The sequence below is a fragment of the Staurois parvus genome, unplaced genomic scaffold (assembly GCF_062004578.1).
Source record: "Staurois parvus isolate SC_StPar_1 unplaced genomic scaffold, SC_StPar_1.0 ptg000672l, whole genome shotgun sequence".
NCBI lineage: Eukaryota > Metazoa > Chordata > Amphibia > Anura > Ranidae > Staurois > Staurois parvus.
Window position 1 is genome coordinate 878,031 of NW_028318468.1, and position 18,141 is coordinate 896,171.

The 18,141-nt window shown below is 39.0% G+C and overlaps 1 protein-coding gene across 2 annotated transcripts in view; it reads left to right on the top strand.

Annotated features, from left to right (window-relative positions):
* DSE (dermatan sulfate epimerase) overlaps window positions 1–18,141 on the top strand; it is a 64,601-nt gene that overhangs the window by 26,406 nt on the left and 20,054 nt on the right. Inside the window, exons 2-3 of one of the 2 annotated variants that reach the window (XM_089652144.1) lie at window positions 14,860–15,328; window positions 17,210–17,463. In XM_089652144.1, the coding sequence (XP_089508270.1) occupies window positions 14,913–15,328; window positions 17,210–17,463 (670 nt within the window). In that variant the 5' untranslated portion in view covers window positions 14,860–14,912. Of the gene's footprint in view, window positions 1–14,859; window positions 15,329–17,209; window positions 17,464–18,141 lie in introns of those variants that run through there. The other variant, XM_089652145.1, reaches the window with a different exon arrangement.

Genomic DNA, 18,141 nt, shown 5'->3' on the forward strand with positions numbered 1-18,141 from the left:
AGGGATGCCTTTTGGACGCCATGGACTTTTCTCAGTTTCCAGGCAGAAAAAACAGTAAAAATGCAGGCAGGGCACAGGACAAAGCACTAGGGACAAAATGTATGTGAAATGGTTTGATGCAGTAATGTTATGAGATTTTAGTGTATTGAGTAAATGTCACATTTTTACATTGAGTTTTGGAGTCTCCATGTTAGGTATAATCCGGATGTATCTTAGTACATTTGTGTATGGACCGTGTGTGGATTATTGAAAGTCCATAAGGGCTTTAATCCTTTGAAACACGAACAAGCTATGTTTGGTAGTATTTCTCACCAAATTTTTTGGATCATTGTTGCAGCTGCCATGCCTTCTTACTTTCAGGATACTAATCACTTTCTTTGAATTATCCCCAAATTATACCTTGACCAGCATGGACATTAGTTCATTATATACAAACATTTCTAACACAGATAGAATGGTTGCACATTGCACAGCAAAATGCAGACCTACAGATTTCATCTTGCAAGGCCTTTTTCTTGAAAATAATTTCTCTAGGTTTAAAGACACTATATACAACCCAATTTTAGGCACAGTGATAGATGGACTTCTGCCTTTGCCAACTTGTTGTAGGTCTACAAGAGAAATGCATTTTTACCTCATCATTGTATTAATATTACGTTCAGGCCTGGTTTCAATACATTGACAATATTTTTGCAGTTTGGAAAATCTCATCTTGTGAATTGATAAATTCATTAGCTTTTTAATGCTGCAAATGCCATTACTGAATTTAACCCTGTTTTTTTTACAACAGTTGCATGGATTGTTCTGGATGTGGCCATATCAGTGAGAATTAGTAAGATTTCTACCTTTTTTTTTTTTTTTCTTTTTTTTTTTTTTTTCTAAACCTACAGATAGAAATGCCATCCTTCATTTCTCAAATACACACAAACAAAACATTTAAAATGTATCTATGGTCAAAATTTTAAATCATATATTCAATTCCACTTTGGATTTCAATTATTTCTAGCCTACAACCATTAAAGTGGGAGTAAACTCCCACTAGACACTTGTACCTGGAGCTTATATTAAAGCTTACTTGTAGGTACAAGGAATATCTCCTAAACATGCACTGTCTGAAGGAGCCTCATACCCTTCAGAGCTCTGTGCTGAGGCCGAGACTCCCGTGCTCATGTGCGGGAGTGATATCATTGCAGCTCGGCCAATCATGTGGTCAGAGCCTGCGAACCTGGAAGGAAGACTGGGTGAAGATGGAAGCCCTGTCAGCGGTGACAGCGCGCCACTGGAGCGCTTCATTCTAAGGTAAGTCTTTCATAATGTGCTAGTATGCGATGCACCAATTATCATTAGATTTCCTTACAAAGTGAAAGTTCATTGAACATGATCTACTCCTTTAATAACATATACACACAGGGGGTGATTTACTAAAGTAAAAATAGACGGCTCTCTTTGCAAGGGAATTGTCCCCATAGCTTATTGAATGAACTTTGTTGACTACTATCATCCAGTCATGTGCATGCAAAAAATGCTGTTTCACTACATTAACCACTTACCCTCCTGAGGATTTACCCCCCTTCCTGACTAGGCCATTTTTTTGTGTTACTGCACTGCATTAATTTAACTGATGATTGCGCGGTCATACAATGCTGCACCCAAATCAAATTTACGCCCTTTTTTTCCCATGAATTGAGCTTTCTTTCGGTGGTATTTGATCTCCTGTGCGGTTTTTATTTTTTGTGCTATAAAAAAAAAGTCCAACCATTTTGAGAAAAAAACTTATATTTTTTTACTTTTTGCTATTAAACATGTCCAATAAAATACTTTTTTAAAAATCTAATTTCGTTAGAACTTTAGCCCAGAATGTATTTTTTTTAGCGTTGAACAAGCTCTACTCCTTTCGAAAACCAGGGTCACTGTTTCAGAATGGGTAACCGATATTTTGGAATATTTTACCAGACATTACATTTCTGTTTGTGTGTAATTAAAAGATCAGGTAACCAACCTTTACTTTACAGAAGCACAGCAATACATAGAATGCTGATTAGACAATACAGAAACTATTTGAAGATTAATGACGGTGGTCCACAGATAGGATGCAGTGCACTTTTGAAAGAGATGGAGTCAATGATCCAAGTGCTGTGAGCAGCTGGATCCTAGATAGAATAGACTGCCAAATGCCATAGGCAAGGTCCAATGTGCTGCCAAATACCAAAGGTTGGCTGTAATACATACCTCTCAACTTTCTGAAATGATATAGAGGGACACCTTGTAGCACACAGTATGTAGGCTAAACACATGTACCTGCCACGACCTTTTGTTACCCAGACCACAAAGATCCGAAAAATTGTTGACTAATCAACACAAGTGCTTTTTTACATTTTTTTTTTTTTTTTAATTTGCTTTTCAAAATAACAAATTTAGTAACATAGTTGGATAAAACTATAGTGCAACATACTATGTGTGATAGTAAACTAGTACACTTTGTATAGAAATGTACACATTAGACCAAAAAGAGGACAACTGAAACTGTACAAGGGATGAAGAGATTTGGTTTTAAAAGGACAGTCCCTCCAAATGAGGGTCAGTTGGGAGCTATGTGTAGTTTGCTGGTTAATGTGCAGAACAGGAACCAAGGTCTGGGACTAGAGTTTCAGTATAGCTGAAGGTAAGCTACAATATAATGCCAAGATTGCCATTTTCCTTTTGACTATGAGAAAAATGGCCTAAATATATGGGTAAATTTGGTTGCATAAAAGGTAATTGTTTTCTGCTACTTTGATGTAAATAATATTTCAATATAAGGCTGATAGAGTATACTAGCATGACCTTGTCTTGCTGCTGCCTTATAGGCAAAAGGGCTGTGTGCATGTTATTTTTTTATTACAGGAAGTAGCTGCATTACTATTTGGTATACTGAATCATCTTCTTGTCCAGATCTGTCTATTTAAACATACACTGAAAGCTCTAGCAGTAGTAATTCCTCCAGGCATTATAGGCAAGTGCAATAATACAGGTACAACTACCATAGGTATAAAGAAATGCAAAAGTAATCAGCAGGCAACGTTCTTGCATGTTTTAGCCATTAAGTATTACTTTCAACTTCTTGTCTGGGTTAATACAAGCCAAAAATCCCTAGAGGAAGGACAAGGAATTCTTTACATTCTTCGGAGGGGAAAGGTTAGTGCAGAAGGAAAATCATAAGACAGAATCATGTTAAATATACTATCCAGAAGTGAAAATGGAATCTGCCGTTTCTTTTTCTTTTTCTTTTTCTTTTTTTTTTTTTGCTTGAATGAGTGTGCACTTTCACAATAAACTTGGCTCATGGCCTCATTTTCCTAGGACTGCCTTTATACAGCCTGCCATCGATGGCCAACACAATGAGTAACTGCAAATTTTAACCGCTTCATTTTAGAAAATAAAAAAAGATTGCTCTGTTCAGGCCTATGGTACAAGGGACATTGTGACTGTGTGGTGACAGCTATCTCTTCTAGATTACCCACCAGTTTGTTTGAACAGAGCTGCTTAGTGGTTTTAAAAGATAGCATCACTTGAAAACGTTAAAAATGGTAAGCTTTTTTTAGCACAGCTTTAACTCACTGAATTTTGAATTTGCTTGAACATCTTGGCCAGCAATTAAAAGCACTGGGTTTCCAAAAATGGGCTGCATCTTGCTCCTTAGAGAACCTGTGGTGTTGCAAGGTAAAGCACAGAAAAATAAAGTATCTTAAATCAGGGTTTCAGTTAGGAGCCAGTTTTTTTTCAGCGCCTGGGGCAAGGAAACTTTTGGGCAACAAGGTTCACACGATGCGATTTCCTGCATGACAATCACAGCAAAACCACACCATGTTTTGGGTGCCATTAACAATAATGGCACCCGAACCTGCATTTTGCAATCACAGTGATTCTTCCGCATTCCCAAAACACCCAGGTGTAAATGGAGCTGCCCTGGTTCACACATATGCGATTCTGGATGCATTTTTAAACTCACAGATTAGCATGACAGGCTAGATATTATGTGTTCCTATTGAGGTGGTTCACACAGATGTGATCCACACGCATTGTGTTTTGAGTGCCATTACGAAAAGTGTCCTGTGCCAGTTTGTAGCATTGTGTTCTAGGCTCGTAAATGATAGAGTAGAGTGGCATGCGTGGATAAGTGTTCACATAGGATTGCTATTGACAGGAGGTTTCTGATTGAAGTCTATGGGAGGTGTTTTTGCATTGAAATCTAGGGGATGCATTTTTGCATTGAAGTCTATGGGAGGTGTTTTTCATTGAAGTCTATGGGACACAATTTTGCATTGAAGTCAGTGGGAGGCAGTGTTTGAGCCCATGCACCAGGACACAATTTCTAGTTGCTGTGGCAACCTGGCACCTGGGATTTGTTTGACTCCTGGCTTAAATGTTTAGTTTTTGTTTTTCATTTCCATAAATTTCATGATTTTATTGACTTGATTGCAATATGCCTCTAAACCTGCCAGGTCAAGTGTCAATTCTGCTTCTTCATGTATATCTCTCCTCTTATGAAAGTGTCTAATTGCTGTCTGTGCTGGCACAGCTCCTCTGCCCTTCCCCTCACCTCCTTGCATAACATTGTTATTTACCAACCAGAGAACAGCAAAGGGGTATGCTAGAGAGTGTTACTAAAGAGCTCTGAACCTGTTGGGGCTGCTGATTCTTAGGCAGCCCATACATTATTTTTTTTTCACCCATCAAGTTGAACAAAGAAAAAAAATAAAACGATTCCCCCATCCACAAACTCGATGTGGATGGGGTTAATCACTCATGCAGAGGTATTGTTTTCTGACAGCGGGGATGTTTCTCCGCTGTCATAATACAGTGGCGGCTCTGATAATGCAGAAATTTCCCAGCAGACTGGTTGTGCAGAAATCGGTAGATAGAATTCTGTACAACCAGACTGCCCATACATGAATCAAAATTTGGCCAGTCCCTTGCTGGGCCAGACGAATTTTCATCCATGTATGACCAGTTTGAGTGGGATGGCAATCAATAGCCATGATGGGGGTTTGTGGTGTGCTACTGCGCATATGTTTCTGAATTTGAAAAATCTTACGTTTGCAGTCAAATAAACATCTTTAAATGCAGCACTTATTCCAACAGAAAATGCATAATATGTAAGTGCTATAAAAATGAAAGAAAAAAGATGCATTAAAAATATAATGATGCCTCTCTCATGCACAGGGTGGTAGACGCAGATGCACAATTGTTTGAGGCTGAACAGGATCTTATTTGCAACCTCCAACAACCTAATGTTAAGTGAGGAGTTCCGTGCCTCTGAATACTATATACTGGGAGGGTGCCAGTTCTGGTTGTAGAATATAGTAGTAGATATTATAGGGATAATAAAGGGAATATGTAGTGGTTTGCATATATTTTCTTTATTTAGTCAGTTTACTGCCTGTTTTAACAGGTAAATATTATAAATGAATATTTGATATTTTTATGGCACGTCAGAGGACGGAGCTTTAGAGTTCTTTTCACGTTTTCCATGGTATCATTACATGCTTTGCTGAAAAAAGCAGTCTTACAGAGCTCAATAGCTCAAACTGTTAAAGTTAAATTGCTCTGTTTAGACCATTTCCAAGTTTCTAAATTAGAGAACTTATAAAGGCAAACTCCTTCTGCTCTGCTGTCTTTGGAAGACTGTTATGATTCCTGAGTTATGAGCACACACCACAGTTAAATATTTATGTGCAAAACAATTGGCAATCATTCACAAATAGGGTCTATTTATCAAAACCATAGAAAAGAAAAATGGCTGTAAAAGCTGAGGAGTTGTCTATGGTGATCCCACTGAAAGTGATATAAATATTTCTTGAATTTGCAATCAGGCAGCATACATGACCTACGCATTGCCCTGTCCCTGCAGAGTGTAATGGCTGAACAGACGTCACATAAAAAGATATTTATTCAATTATTTTTTAGCTGGTTTTACTATGGATTGTATATTTATTGTGGGCCTGGCTAAAAGAGATAAAGAGTTATTAAAGATTTAGATACTTTTGAATCATTTCAAGACTACAGTAATAACATAAGTGCACTGTGGTGCATTTTTAAACCATTTTGATACATGTCTGTCTCTGGTATCTAGGACTGCTAATGATCCACTTACCACTTGAGATACATGGCCTTAGATACTGTAATATTCCATCAGTTACATTTGTTCATTTCATAGTAGATTTTTATAGTAGACTGAGTTGTAACATAACACCAGTTCTACTTTATTGTTTAACCACTTAGTGTTCCTAAACCCACAACAGTAAAATCAGTCTGTATATGTAGTAATGCATGTTTGGTATGCTCTTTGTGGAACCTAATGGATTCCGTAGGACACAGCGATCACGGAGATCGCCGGGTGTGCGCCCCCTGGGGCGCGCAGGAGAGCGCGTTCTGGGAGGACGTCATATGACGTCCACCCAGAACTGGCCGGCCGCGGTGAAGCCGTCATTCGGCTATGCGCGGTCGGCAAGAGGTTAATATAAGAACTTTTATCAAGAACAATAATTCCCCCCCCTCAGCTGGTCTGACTATAAGGTCCTTATTGTCACATATTTGTCGTATCCCCTGTTCGAGGTCCAGTTGGGGTTTTGGTTTTTTAGCCTTTAAACCCTCAAGATCTCTAAGAATCAAATCCCTAAAGACCTTAATAGAGGAAGCCGTCACACCTGGGGGATTAAACAAACAAGCATTACTTAAACCTGAATGTTGAACATTGGTATAGGCATTTGGCTTAGATGTATATGGATTACTAGAAAAATACCTCTTAATATTTAATTTCATAATAAATCTGTGTACATCAATAAAGGCTTGAAACTTGTACAAGCCCCTTGGTGGAACATAACTGAGACCCTTATCCAAAATCAAAATCTCCAAATCAGATAATTGTTTAGAACTTAGGTTGAAAACACTCTCCCCTTTTACACTCTCAGTTTTTTTAGGGTATTGTTTCCTCCCTCTTCTGATACCTCTCCTCGTTCGGCTTGCCTTTTTGTGCCTTGATTGGCCCGATGAAAACCCGTTGCTTGAGTCCTATCGGGGGTTGAGTATGCACATAACCCACATGCACATTACGGTTTCTGTTGTTTTTCTTCTTATTATTATTTTTTTGTTCAAACTCCTCTTTTTCTAAAATGTTACAAAGATTAGTAGAGTGATCTTTATATTCATTGTCACTCATGAAGGGAGACAACTTATCTTTAAGCTATCTAATTTCAAGATCTATCCGTTTAAGTTTATCTTTTTTCCGTTGTATCAAAAATCTTAGATTAACACCAGCTTCATTAAAATATTTGAACCAATCCATCAATTCAGCTTCACCCTTTTGGGGACTCACATCCCATCTAAGGCTATGCGGAACCATCTCTTCAGAAACATATTGTTCTAGAAACACAATGTCCCATTTGGTATGTAATTCAGAAAACAGAACATTTTTCAGGTGGACAAAAATGCCACCCATATCTGTATCTCCAATCTGGGCTGTTTTAATAAAAACCTTCTCAGTTTAATGGTCAAATTAGCTCTAAAATCAAATACATACATCATAAATCTGGACAGTGCAGCAGTAGATTTGAATATCTACAAATGACAAAAATAATAAATGAAAGACTGTGCAAATGTCACACAGTCACGTAAATTCAAAGCTGCAAACACACCCAAAGGCTATCCCCCTCTCAATCAACATACAGTTGTGTTCAAAATAATAGCAGTGTGTTGAAAAAAGTGAATAAATCTCAAAATCCTTCCAATAGCTTTTATTTCCATACACAAATGCATTGGGAACACTACACATTCTATTCCAAATCAAAACATGAAGAAAAATATATCAAATTTGTGTTGTTCCTCTAAAAAATTGAAGCAAAGTGAATATTAGACTGTTCAACAAAATAGCAGTGTTTGTATTCTTCTTTACAAGCTCAAACATTCACTATATAAAACTGAAAAATGTTTGAAGATTTTGCTTTCCTTTGAATCACTTAATATTTAGTTATATAAGCACTGTTTCTAGGAACTGCTGTACATCTGTGTTGCATGGAGTCAACCAACTTCTGGCACCTGTGAACAGGTATTCCAGCCCAGGATGATTGGACTACATTCCACAGTTCTTCTCTATTTCTTGGTTTTGCCTCAGAAACTGCATTTTTATTGTCACCCCACAAGTTTTCTATTGGATTAAGATCCGGGGATTGGGCTGGCCACTCCGTAACGTCAATCTTGTTGGTCTGGAACCAAGATGTTGCACGTTTCCTGGTGTGTTTGGGGTCGTTGTCTTGTTGAAACACCCATTTCAAGGGCATTTCCTCTTAAGCATAAGGCAGCATGACCTCTTCAAGTATTCTGATGTATTCAAACTGATCCATGATCCCTGATATGCAATAAATAGGCCCAACACCGTAGTATGAGAAACATCCCCATATCATGATGCTTGCGCAACCATGCTTCACTGTCTTCACAGTGTACTGTGGCTTGAATTCAGTGTTTGGGGGTCATCTGACAAACTGTCTCCGGCCACTAGACCCAAAAAGAACAATCTTACTTTCATCAGTCCACAAAATGTTGCGCCATTTCTCTTTAGGCCAGTCAATGTGCTCTTTGGCAAATTGCAACCTCTTCAGCACATGTCTTTTTTTCAACAGTGGGACTTTGCGGGGGCTTCTTGCAGATAGCTTGGCTTCACATAGGCGTCTTCTAATTGTAACAGTACTCACGTGTAACTTTAGACCTTCTTTGATCTTCCTGGAGCTGATTGTTGGCTGGGTCCTTGCCATTTTGGCTATTCTTCTATCCATTCGAATGGTAGTTTTTCACTTTCTTCCACGTCTTTCCGGTTTTGGTTGCCATTTTAAAGCATTTGCGATCATTTAAGCTGAGCAGCCTATCGTTTTCTGCACTTCTTTGTATGTTTTCCCCTCTCCAATCAACTTTTTAATCAAGGTATGCTATTCTTCTGAACAATGTCTGGAACGACCCATTTGCCTCAGAATTTCAGAGGGAAATGCACTGTAACCAGCATGTACAACATTTGTTTCCTTCCTTAAATAAGGGCAATAATTGCCACCTGTTTTTCAAAGAACGAATGACCTCACTAATAGAACTCCACACTGCTATTATTTTGAACATGCCCCTTTTAATTAGTGATTCAATTACACAGAATCAGCAGCATGCATGTCATGACTGTTGGGTCTGTTGGATTTCTATTACTCTACTACACCTGCTAGAAAATTATTTGCCATGTAGAAATATCATTTCTACCCAAAACAGTGATTGATCAGGTTAGTGATGTCTGACTGCTATTATTTTGAACACAACTGTATATAACAATCAGTGATGCACTAAGAGTGAACAAATATAAACAAAAAATTTAAATAAATAAACAAAGTGCTCTAAACACACAAGTAATAATAGTCCTTAAAGGACCCTATAGTGCTCAAAGTCCACATATGCAAAGAACAATCCTAGTGAGTGAAGAAACAATATCTTAAATTAACAAGCAATGGTGAGAATTCTTCATTCCATCCAAAAGACACCACTGTGACTGGCAACCACCATGATAGCAAGTCGGAGGCTTACCAGACTTTCAGATCCCTTAAGTATAGGAGGTCAAATTGGGCTCAGTGATAATATGAATCCGCCCAGACAGACTATAATGGAACCCAGCGCTCTGCTCCGATACAGTCAAGCCATTCCAATGGTAAGGATCATGGTTGGCTCATAAAAAAAATTATAAAGAGGTTCCTCTCATAGTGCAGTAAAATCAATTAGTTTACTGAAACAAACAAAATTGCACTTACAACAGCGTTGAAAGTAAAGGCATCATTTTTTTACATATTGGTGTTCCAAGATGGCAAACAACGGGATGATGTCAGAAGGCGTTTCGTCATAAACTCTCATGGATCACCAGGGTCCCATCCAAGGGACGAGCGGTTATAGAAATCATCATAATGAGGTTGAGCATGTTCAATACAGTGTACCCATTAAAAATAGATATGAGGCCCTTAGGGATCCACATTTGAACTATGATTACAACAACTCTCAAGGCCATTCATATAAGGGTAGAGGGGTGTACCTTACCCTTCAAAAATGGGGGGGAAGGGAGAGACAACTCTTTGCATGAGAGACCATATCCCCCATCAAATAGAAACCTTAATGAGAGGGGTTATGTGCATACTCAATCCCCCATAGGACTCAAACAACGGGTTTTCATCGGGCCAATCAAGGCACAAAAAGGCAAGCCAAATGAGGAGAGGTGTCAGAGGGTGGAGGAAACAATACCCTAAAAAAATTGAGAGTGTAAAAGGGGAGAGTGTTTTCAACCTAAGTTCTAAACAATCAACTGATTCGGAGAGTTTGATTTTGGATAAGGGTCTCAATTATGTTCACCTAGGAGCTTGAATAAGTTTCAAGCCTTTATTAACTACCCGCAAAGCCACAAGTCATCTTTCGTAGGATACTACCATTACGTAATTTAGTCGTCCCTAATGTATATGACACCCCCTCCCCCCCCCACCCCCCGTTACACTACATTTTTTCAGGATTTAAAGGACTTTTATAAATAGAAGAAATGTGCGGTGTGTCAAATTAACACGTTTTCACACAAAAGTGTTACGTCCTTTATGTCCACTGCCATCTCTAGGAATCGTCTTATTAAACCTTTTGTCACATGCACTACCTCCAATGTAGTTTATCTTTTACAGTGCCATTGTGGCCTCCAGTATATAAGAGGACCACCCGTACTTTTCAAGTTCGACTGGGAGAACATATAAGGAATATTAAGAGAAGTTTTAAAGGGCATAGTGTCTCTAGACACTACGCCATGAGACACAATAAGGACCCCTGGGGTACCCTTTTTTTGGGGGATTGATAAATTTATCCCTCACTGGCAAGGGAGTTCCATTGGGAGAGAAATCTCCAAACTTTAGACCAAGTGGATTCATAATGTCAAGTGTTATCTACCATATGGGTTAAACATCGATTGGGATATAAACACTTTTATTAATGCCTAACTATTTTTTCGTGCTTCCACAACATTGGCCTTTCCACAATGGATTACCCTTTCCATTATTATTATCCTCTTCACCATAGTTGAATACCTTGTAGGAGGTTGTGAGTCATATTATGGGCTGTGAGACAGCCTAATTAGTTTTATTTATTAGAGTAGCTTTCATTGTTTTTATCCATCAAGATTTTATTATTTATAGTTCATAGTTTTTATTTAGTTTTGTATTATTTTTATATTTTTCTCTGATTTGATTATGATACCTACTCCATTATGGATTTATTTTTAGTTTATCAGGGTAGTAGTTTTCAAACACTTGATGGCTCCCTGCTGGTTTAGATGTCCAATCATCCATTGCCATTAATTTGGAATATCTAATGGTATATTTAATTATGGTGTCTTTACCTCCCAGTTTCACGAATCCCTAATTATGTGACATTGATATGGTATTATTCAAACAACTATTTCTTGATTTTAAATTTAGTTATGACAGAGAGGCTTGAATGGCACAGCTCTCTATTCTTATATTATCCTTTTACTTCCGGATGTGTTGTTCCTTCCAGTTTGTTATATCCGGGTGTTGGTTTATTCCAGATTGAGGCTTGGTTTTGGTCTATATTAACGCGGTGACAGAGGGCGGTCTCCCAATCCGGAAGACGCCTGTTTATGGCGAAATGCATCGGGTGGAGCCTCCCTTCTGACGTCATCGTGTTGTCCGCCATCTTGGAACACCTACAGTGGGGATTGAAAGTTTCGGCACCCCAGCTAAAAATTTGTATTAATGTGCATAAAGAAGCCAAGGAAAGATGGAAAAATCTCCAAAAGGCATCACATTACAGATTAGACATTCTTATAATATGTCAACAAAAGTTAGATTTTATTTCCATCATTTACACTTTCAAAATAACAGAAAACAAAAAAATGGCGTCTGCAAAAGTTTGGGCACCCTGCAGAATTTATAGCATGCACTGCCCCCTTTGGCAAGTATCACAGCTTGTAAACGCTTTTTGTAGCCAGCCAAGAGTCTTTCAATTCTTGTTTGAGGTATCTTTGCCCATTCTTCCTTACAAAAGTCTTCCAGTTCTTTGAGATTTCTGGGCTGTCTGTCACGCACTGCTCTTTTAAGGTCTATCCATAGATTTTCAATTATCTTGAGGTCAGGAGATTGTGAAGGCCATGGCAAAACCTTCAGTTTACGCCTCTTGATGTAATCCCCTGTGGATTTCGAGGTGTGTTTAGGATCATTATCCATTTGTAGAAGCCATCCTTTCTTTAACTTCAGCTTTTTCACAGATGGCATCAAGTTACACAGATGGGGTGCCCAAACTTTCGATCCCCACTGTATATGTAAAAGACTGATTCCTTTACTTTCAGCGCTGCTGTAAGTGCAATTTTGTTTGTTTCAATAAACTAACTGATTTTACTGCAATATGAGAGGCACCTCTTTATTATATTTTTATGAGCCAACCCTTATCCTTACTATTGGAACGGCTTGACTGTATCGGAGCAGAGCGCTGGGTTCCATTATAGTTTATCTGTCCGGACAGATTCATATTAACACTGAGCCCAATATGACCTCCTATGCTTAAGGGGTCTGAAAATCTGGCAAGCCTCCGACTTGCTATCATGGTGGTTGCCAGTCACATTGGTGATTTTTGGATGGAATTAAGAATTTTCACCATTGCTTGTTAATTCAAGATATTGTTTCTTCACTCACAAGGATTGTTCTTTGCATTCACTCTTAGCTCAACACTGATTTTTATATATGTTGATTGAGAGGGGGATATCCTTTGGGTGTGTTTGCAGCTTTGAATTTTGACCTGACGTGTGACTTTTGAGCAGTTTTTCATTTATTATTTATATCATTTGTTTCACGCAAATTTTTTGTAGTACTTGATCACCACAGTTTTTTTGTGTGTTTTATTTATATAAATGAAAAAAGATCTTTATTTTCATTATTTTCTGTTACAAAACATATCCAATAAAAAATTTTTAAAAATCTAATTTGTTCATACATTTAGGCTAAAATGTATTCTGCTACATGTCAGGTAAATAAAAAATCACAGTAAGCATTTATTAAATGGTTTCCACGAAAGTTATAGTGTCTACAAACAATGGTATGTGTATATATACTGTAATTTTTCCAAATTTTTTTATTGTTTATACTAGTAATGGCAGTGATCAGCGACTTATAGTGGGACTGGCAAGGTGGCAGGCAATCTGAAACTGACACTTTGTAGGAACTGGCTAACTGACACTGACATCTTCAGTGACACTAATACAGTGATCAGTGCTAATAATATACACTGTCAATATACTAATCACACTGGCTGGGAAGGGGTTAACATTTAGGGGCAAGTAAAGGGGATAACTGTGTGCCTAACAATGTTTACTGTGTGTACTGTGTGCTGTTACTACTAAGCAATGTGCTGGTGTTTACTCCCTGCTTTTCAGGGAGAGAAAAAACAGCACATTTCTGCTATCTGTAGAGAACCCTGTGTTGTCTGTGTTGTTTACCAACACAGGGCTCTATTGTGTCATTTTGCTCAGCTGATCACTGGGTCCTGGCCATAAATCATTGACTGGTACCCACTAATCAGCTTGTGCTGTAGCAAATGACAGCTCACCCCCTACCCGGAAATGCCAAATCACGTACATGTACGTGATCTGGTGCAGGAGAGCCCTCGGTCTGCAGCATTTCTTCAGAGACTTCAAAAATATTAGCCGGCAACTCGATTGCTTCTAAATCCAGTTATTTATTGGTTACAATGTTTAAGTACATGATCCATAAATGCTTTTATGGATCCTGTACTCAGGGGTTAAAATTTCGAGTCCAGACCTACAAGCTGGTCACAAACTTACTCTCGACCAGTATTTTACGTTATCAGGTACCAGTGGATGGTTTTAGCCTGAGCACAGGCTTCCAGTTGGGAATTACTAATTAATGGTTGAGCTTGGGTGAGTTCAACAACTGGTTAAGAGTTTAGAAATATAATTGCTAGTTTTTTGAAGCCCAGTTGAAATTACAGAACCCCCCCCCCCCCACCCTCTACAAAAAAAATTGCAGGAAATGTTTGTTTGATCTTTTTCATATTTTTTATTTATTTATTTTTACTCTTTCATTTTTAGCACTACCAGCATTCCGGCTTGGGCCAGAATGATTTGTACCTAGTCCTGAATAGCTTTCTAGGATACTTACATCACATCTCTCAAAAGGCTGCAGAATAGGCACACAGAGCAGTCAGAGGGCGAGCAGGGGAGGGGGGGGGGGTCCAATGCATCATTGGAGTTTGCTGCTAATGCCTGGAAGAAGCAGCCAGCAGAAGAGGAACAAGATAGCGGCATGAGAGTTTGCCACCCGAACAGCGGGGACTACACTGGGACAACGCTGGATTTGCTGTGCTGGTTAGTATAAGCTTGGAAGAGCACTACAGGTAAGTGGGGGAAAAAACATGGAAGGGTGGGGAGAAGTTGAGTACTGCTTTAATTTTCATAGTCTTACCTCCACTTCTCCTTTGCAGCAGCTGGACAGGGTGCCTAAATATTACCCTCTTTCCTTCTGTACAGTACGTCTGTGCAAAGAATCTTGATGAGAGGTGTGGCTATTACTCAGCTATGCCAGCACAGATCACTGCTGTGAGCGCAGGAAGCTGCATCTGCACTGAGAGAAAAAATATTTTAAAGAGATTCCTAGCAAAAAACAAGTCCCAAGTCATAACATGCAGTGGTACAGGACTATAAGGAGACACAATGTTTTATAAATCACTTAGGCTTTACCAGTGGCTGCATATAGAATGTCTATTCCTCTTTTGTTGATCTTCAAAATATGCTCTTCTCTTCCCCAGGCAGTATCAAAGATGATCTGGCAGAGTGTGTGGCCTGGAGATCTTATGCTACAATGAGGACACTCACACGGGTGGCCCCCAGTGTGTTCTTCATATACCTGCTTTCTTGTATAATTGTGTGTGGCACAGAAGAGAGCACAAATTCTAAAATCCCATTTCTCAATGCAAAATATGACGGCTATCCCATGTTGTACTTCTCCAAAGGCGAAGTGGCGAAACTGCGTGCCCAAGCAGCAGGCAGCCATCAACACATTGCATCACGTATTGATGAAGCTGTTCACACAATGCTGACTAACCCCACTGAATACCTTCCACCTTGGGAACCAAAAGACTTTTCAGCCAGATGGAATGAAATATATGGCAACAATTTAGGAGCACTGGCAATGTTCTGCATCTTGAATCCTGACAACACTGAAGCAATTGGCTTTGCAAGAGATTATATGGAACGAATGGCAGCACAGCCTAGTTGGTAGATTTTTTAACATGTTTATTTTTAATGCACTTTACTGTTATTTTACTGTTCTAATAAGCACATCTTACCACATCCCTGACGCTGCTCATTTATTTATTAAGTGTTTTTACTGAATGATTAAAAACAGTAACTGAAATTAAAGCCAAATTAAGTCTTTGGGTACCCCTAGTTATGAGATGCTTTCACGCAAAGTCTAGAGATGTTGTTTTTTTTTTTGTTTTTTTTTTATGTGCCAAGAGCTATCAGTTAACAGACCCATACAATATTTATCATTACCTGATCTTGTTTTTTTAGGCTTTCTTTCTTTCTTTTATTTTCACCTGGTAAAGTAGCCAGTAAGTCTGTTTTTCAAAAGAACAAGCTGTGCTGCAGATGTAGCAGCAGCAGGTGAGACAGACGATTTACCACTGACAGGGTTGATCAGCTTTTATTTATTTATCTAAGACCTTTATTCCAAAAGGAAAAAAAAACTGTTGCAGTAACTGCTTACAAGGGTTAGTTGGAGTTTGGCTTCAGTTTATTAGGGTATTTAAATCTGCTAGTACATCTAACACTCCCCTCCCCTGCCCCAGACTGACAATGCTGGTGTCCAAAGGTTTTTCTGTGCTCCTTCATCCAGAGTAGGGGCTTTTTAATACAGCAGGTGTAATACTGACCAGATCACCAGGTTTAAACAGATGGAAAAAAGCATTAAAACAAAAGCAGCCACCACATCTAATGATTGGTAAGCTGAAATATATTACATTTTAGGTTTTGGGTTTATTACCACTTTAAAATGATTGTAAAAACAGATTTTTCTATATGACACACTTGTCACACTTGCCTGCTGTGTGCAGTGGTTTTGTGCAGAGTAGCCCCAATCCTCTTCTCGGGTCCTCCGCCGGCGCTCCTGGCCCCTCCCTCCTGCCAAGTGTCCCCACAGCAATTAGCTTGCTATGGGGGCACCCAAGCAGGATTGCTCTCAAGCCACTGCTCTGTGTGTTCATTCACACACTGACGCAGCTCGTCCCTGCCCCTCATTCTGTCCTCATTGGCTCACTAGCTGTGATTAACAGTAGCTGGAGCCAATTGATCCCACTGCTGACTTAGCCATTGAGAAGAGAGAGACCTGTCCCTGAAGTTCAGGTAATTATTGGGGGAGCTGAGTAGAACTGCTGCACACTGAAGGCTTTTTACCTTAATGCATACAATGCATGAGGGTAAAGAAACCTTCAGCCTTTACAACCACTTTAGGGACTTGTACATGTGTGGTTCAGAATGTATAACAGCAGTGTGTACAGACACCTCTACAAAGCATTTTCACAGCATCCAGGCACTTTGTTGAAGACTTTAAAGCACACTTTACATTAGTTTGAGGATATTAAACAAATAACCAACTGTGTGAGGGGCTCAGAGAGATGAGGGTGGAGAAACAGCAGTACACTGATCTTCCCTGAAAATGGCTGTGCGGGGGGCTTATCAGCACACAAGCCTTGGCCGATGGTGGACAGGCAGGCTGTTCTCCCAGCACAGCCAAAAAACTGAGAATGCTGAGATGGATGTGCTCCCATGCCTAGTGCGGTCACTTCCAAATAGGAAAGTAGAGGCACTGGTAGGATATTTCAAATATTTCACACGCAGTATGCAATATGAGGAGAACAGAATACTTTTTAACACAAGTACATGGTACAACATGCAAATATCAGGAATATGAAATGCTGGGGTAACATATTCTTTAAGATTATTTTACTGTTGGTATTTTAGATTATTAGTACCTTTTTATGTACACTTGAAATTGTAGGTCACCTTGCTGAAATACTGTTTTTAGTCATTTGTGTTAATTTGTATGCTAACAGTTGGAAAGAACCCAAACGTTTATTGTTTCTTTTCTTATGTTAGGTTGGTGAAAGATGCTCCCTGGGATGAGGTACCCCTGGCACACTCTCTTGTGGCCTTTGCCACTGCTTATGACTTTTTGTATAACTCTTTTACTAAACACCAAAAAGAGAGGTTTCTTGAGGTCATTGCCAATGCTTCAGGCTATATGTATGAAACGTCATACAGGAGAGGATGGGGGTTTCAGTATCTCCACAACCATCAACCTACTAATTGTATAGCACTGTTAACAGGAAGTTTAGTCATGATGAATCAAGGTAAGCAGATGTAGCAGTAACAATTCTTAATTATTCTTTTTGCATGTTTCTTTTTACTCTGTTTTCAGATCCTGTTTATTCTTATTCTTTAGTATGTGCAAAAACCCGAGCACCCAGATTAAAGGGAAATTTGGTGTGTATTTAAAAAAATAAACGGGTGTGGAAATTTTTTAAAAAACTACTTGTCTAGGGACTAAATTTGTGTCCCAATCTACTTGTCCCTCATGACAATCTACTTGTCCAGATGATAAAAAAAAAAGTAACCAAAATCATATTTAAATTCGAGGTGCTTTTAGGAATGTCAGGGTTTTTATGGTGAGTTAAACGGTTTATATTTTTAACATTGCGCAGTTTATCTGCTCCTCACCTCCATGCCTGTCTCCAGCACAACACCCGGGGACTAGCAGGGAGGAGAGACCTTGCAGTGTAATGAGCACCGATTGGGTGCTTCTCAGGAAAGGGGAGTGTTGGGCTTATCCTTTATCCCTTTCACTGCCAGAGCCATTTTTGCACACATTTAAAAAATCATTTTAGGCCTGGAGATTACACTATACTCCCCAAACATATATTTTCTGAAAGCAGACACCTTAGAGAATACAATTATGGTAGTTCCAATTTTTATGTCACACGATATTACCACAAAGGTCTAGGAAATGCAAAATGTCAGTAAAAAATACA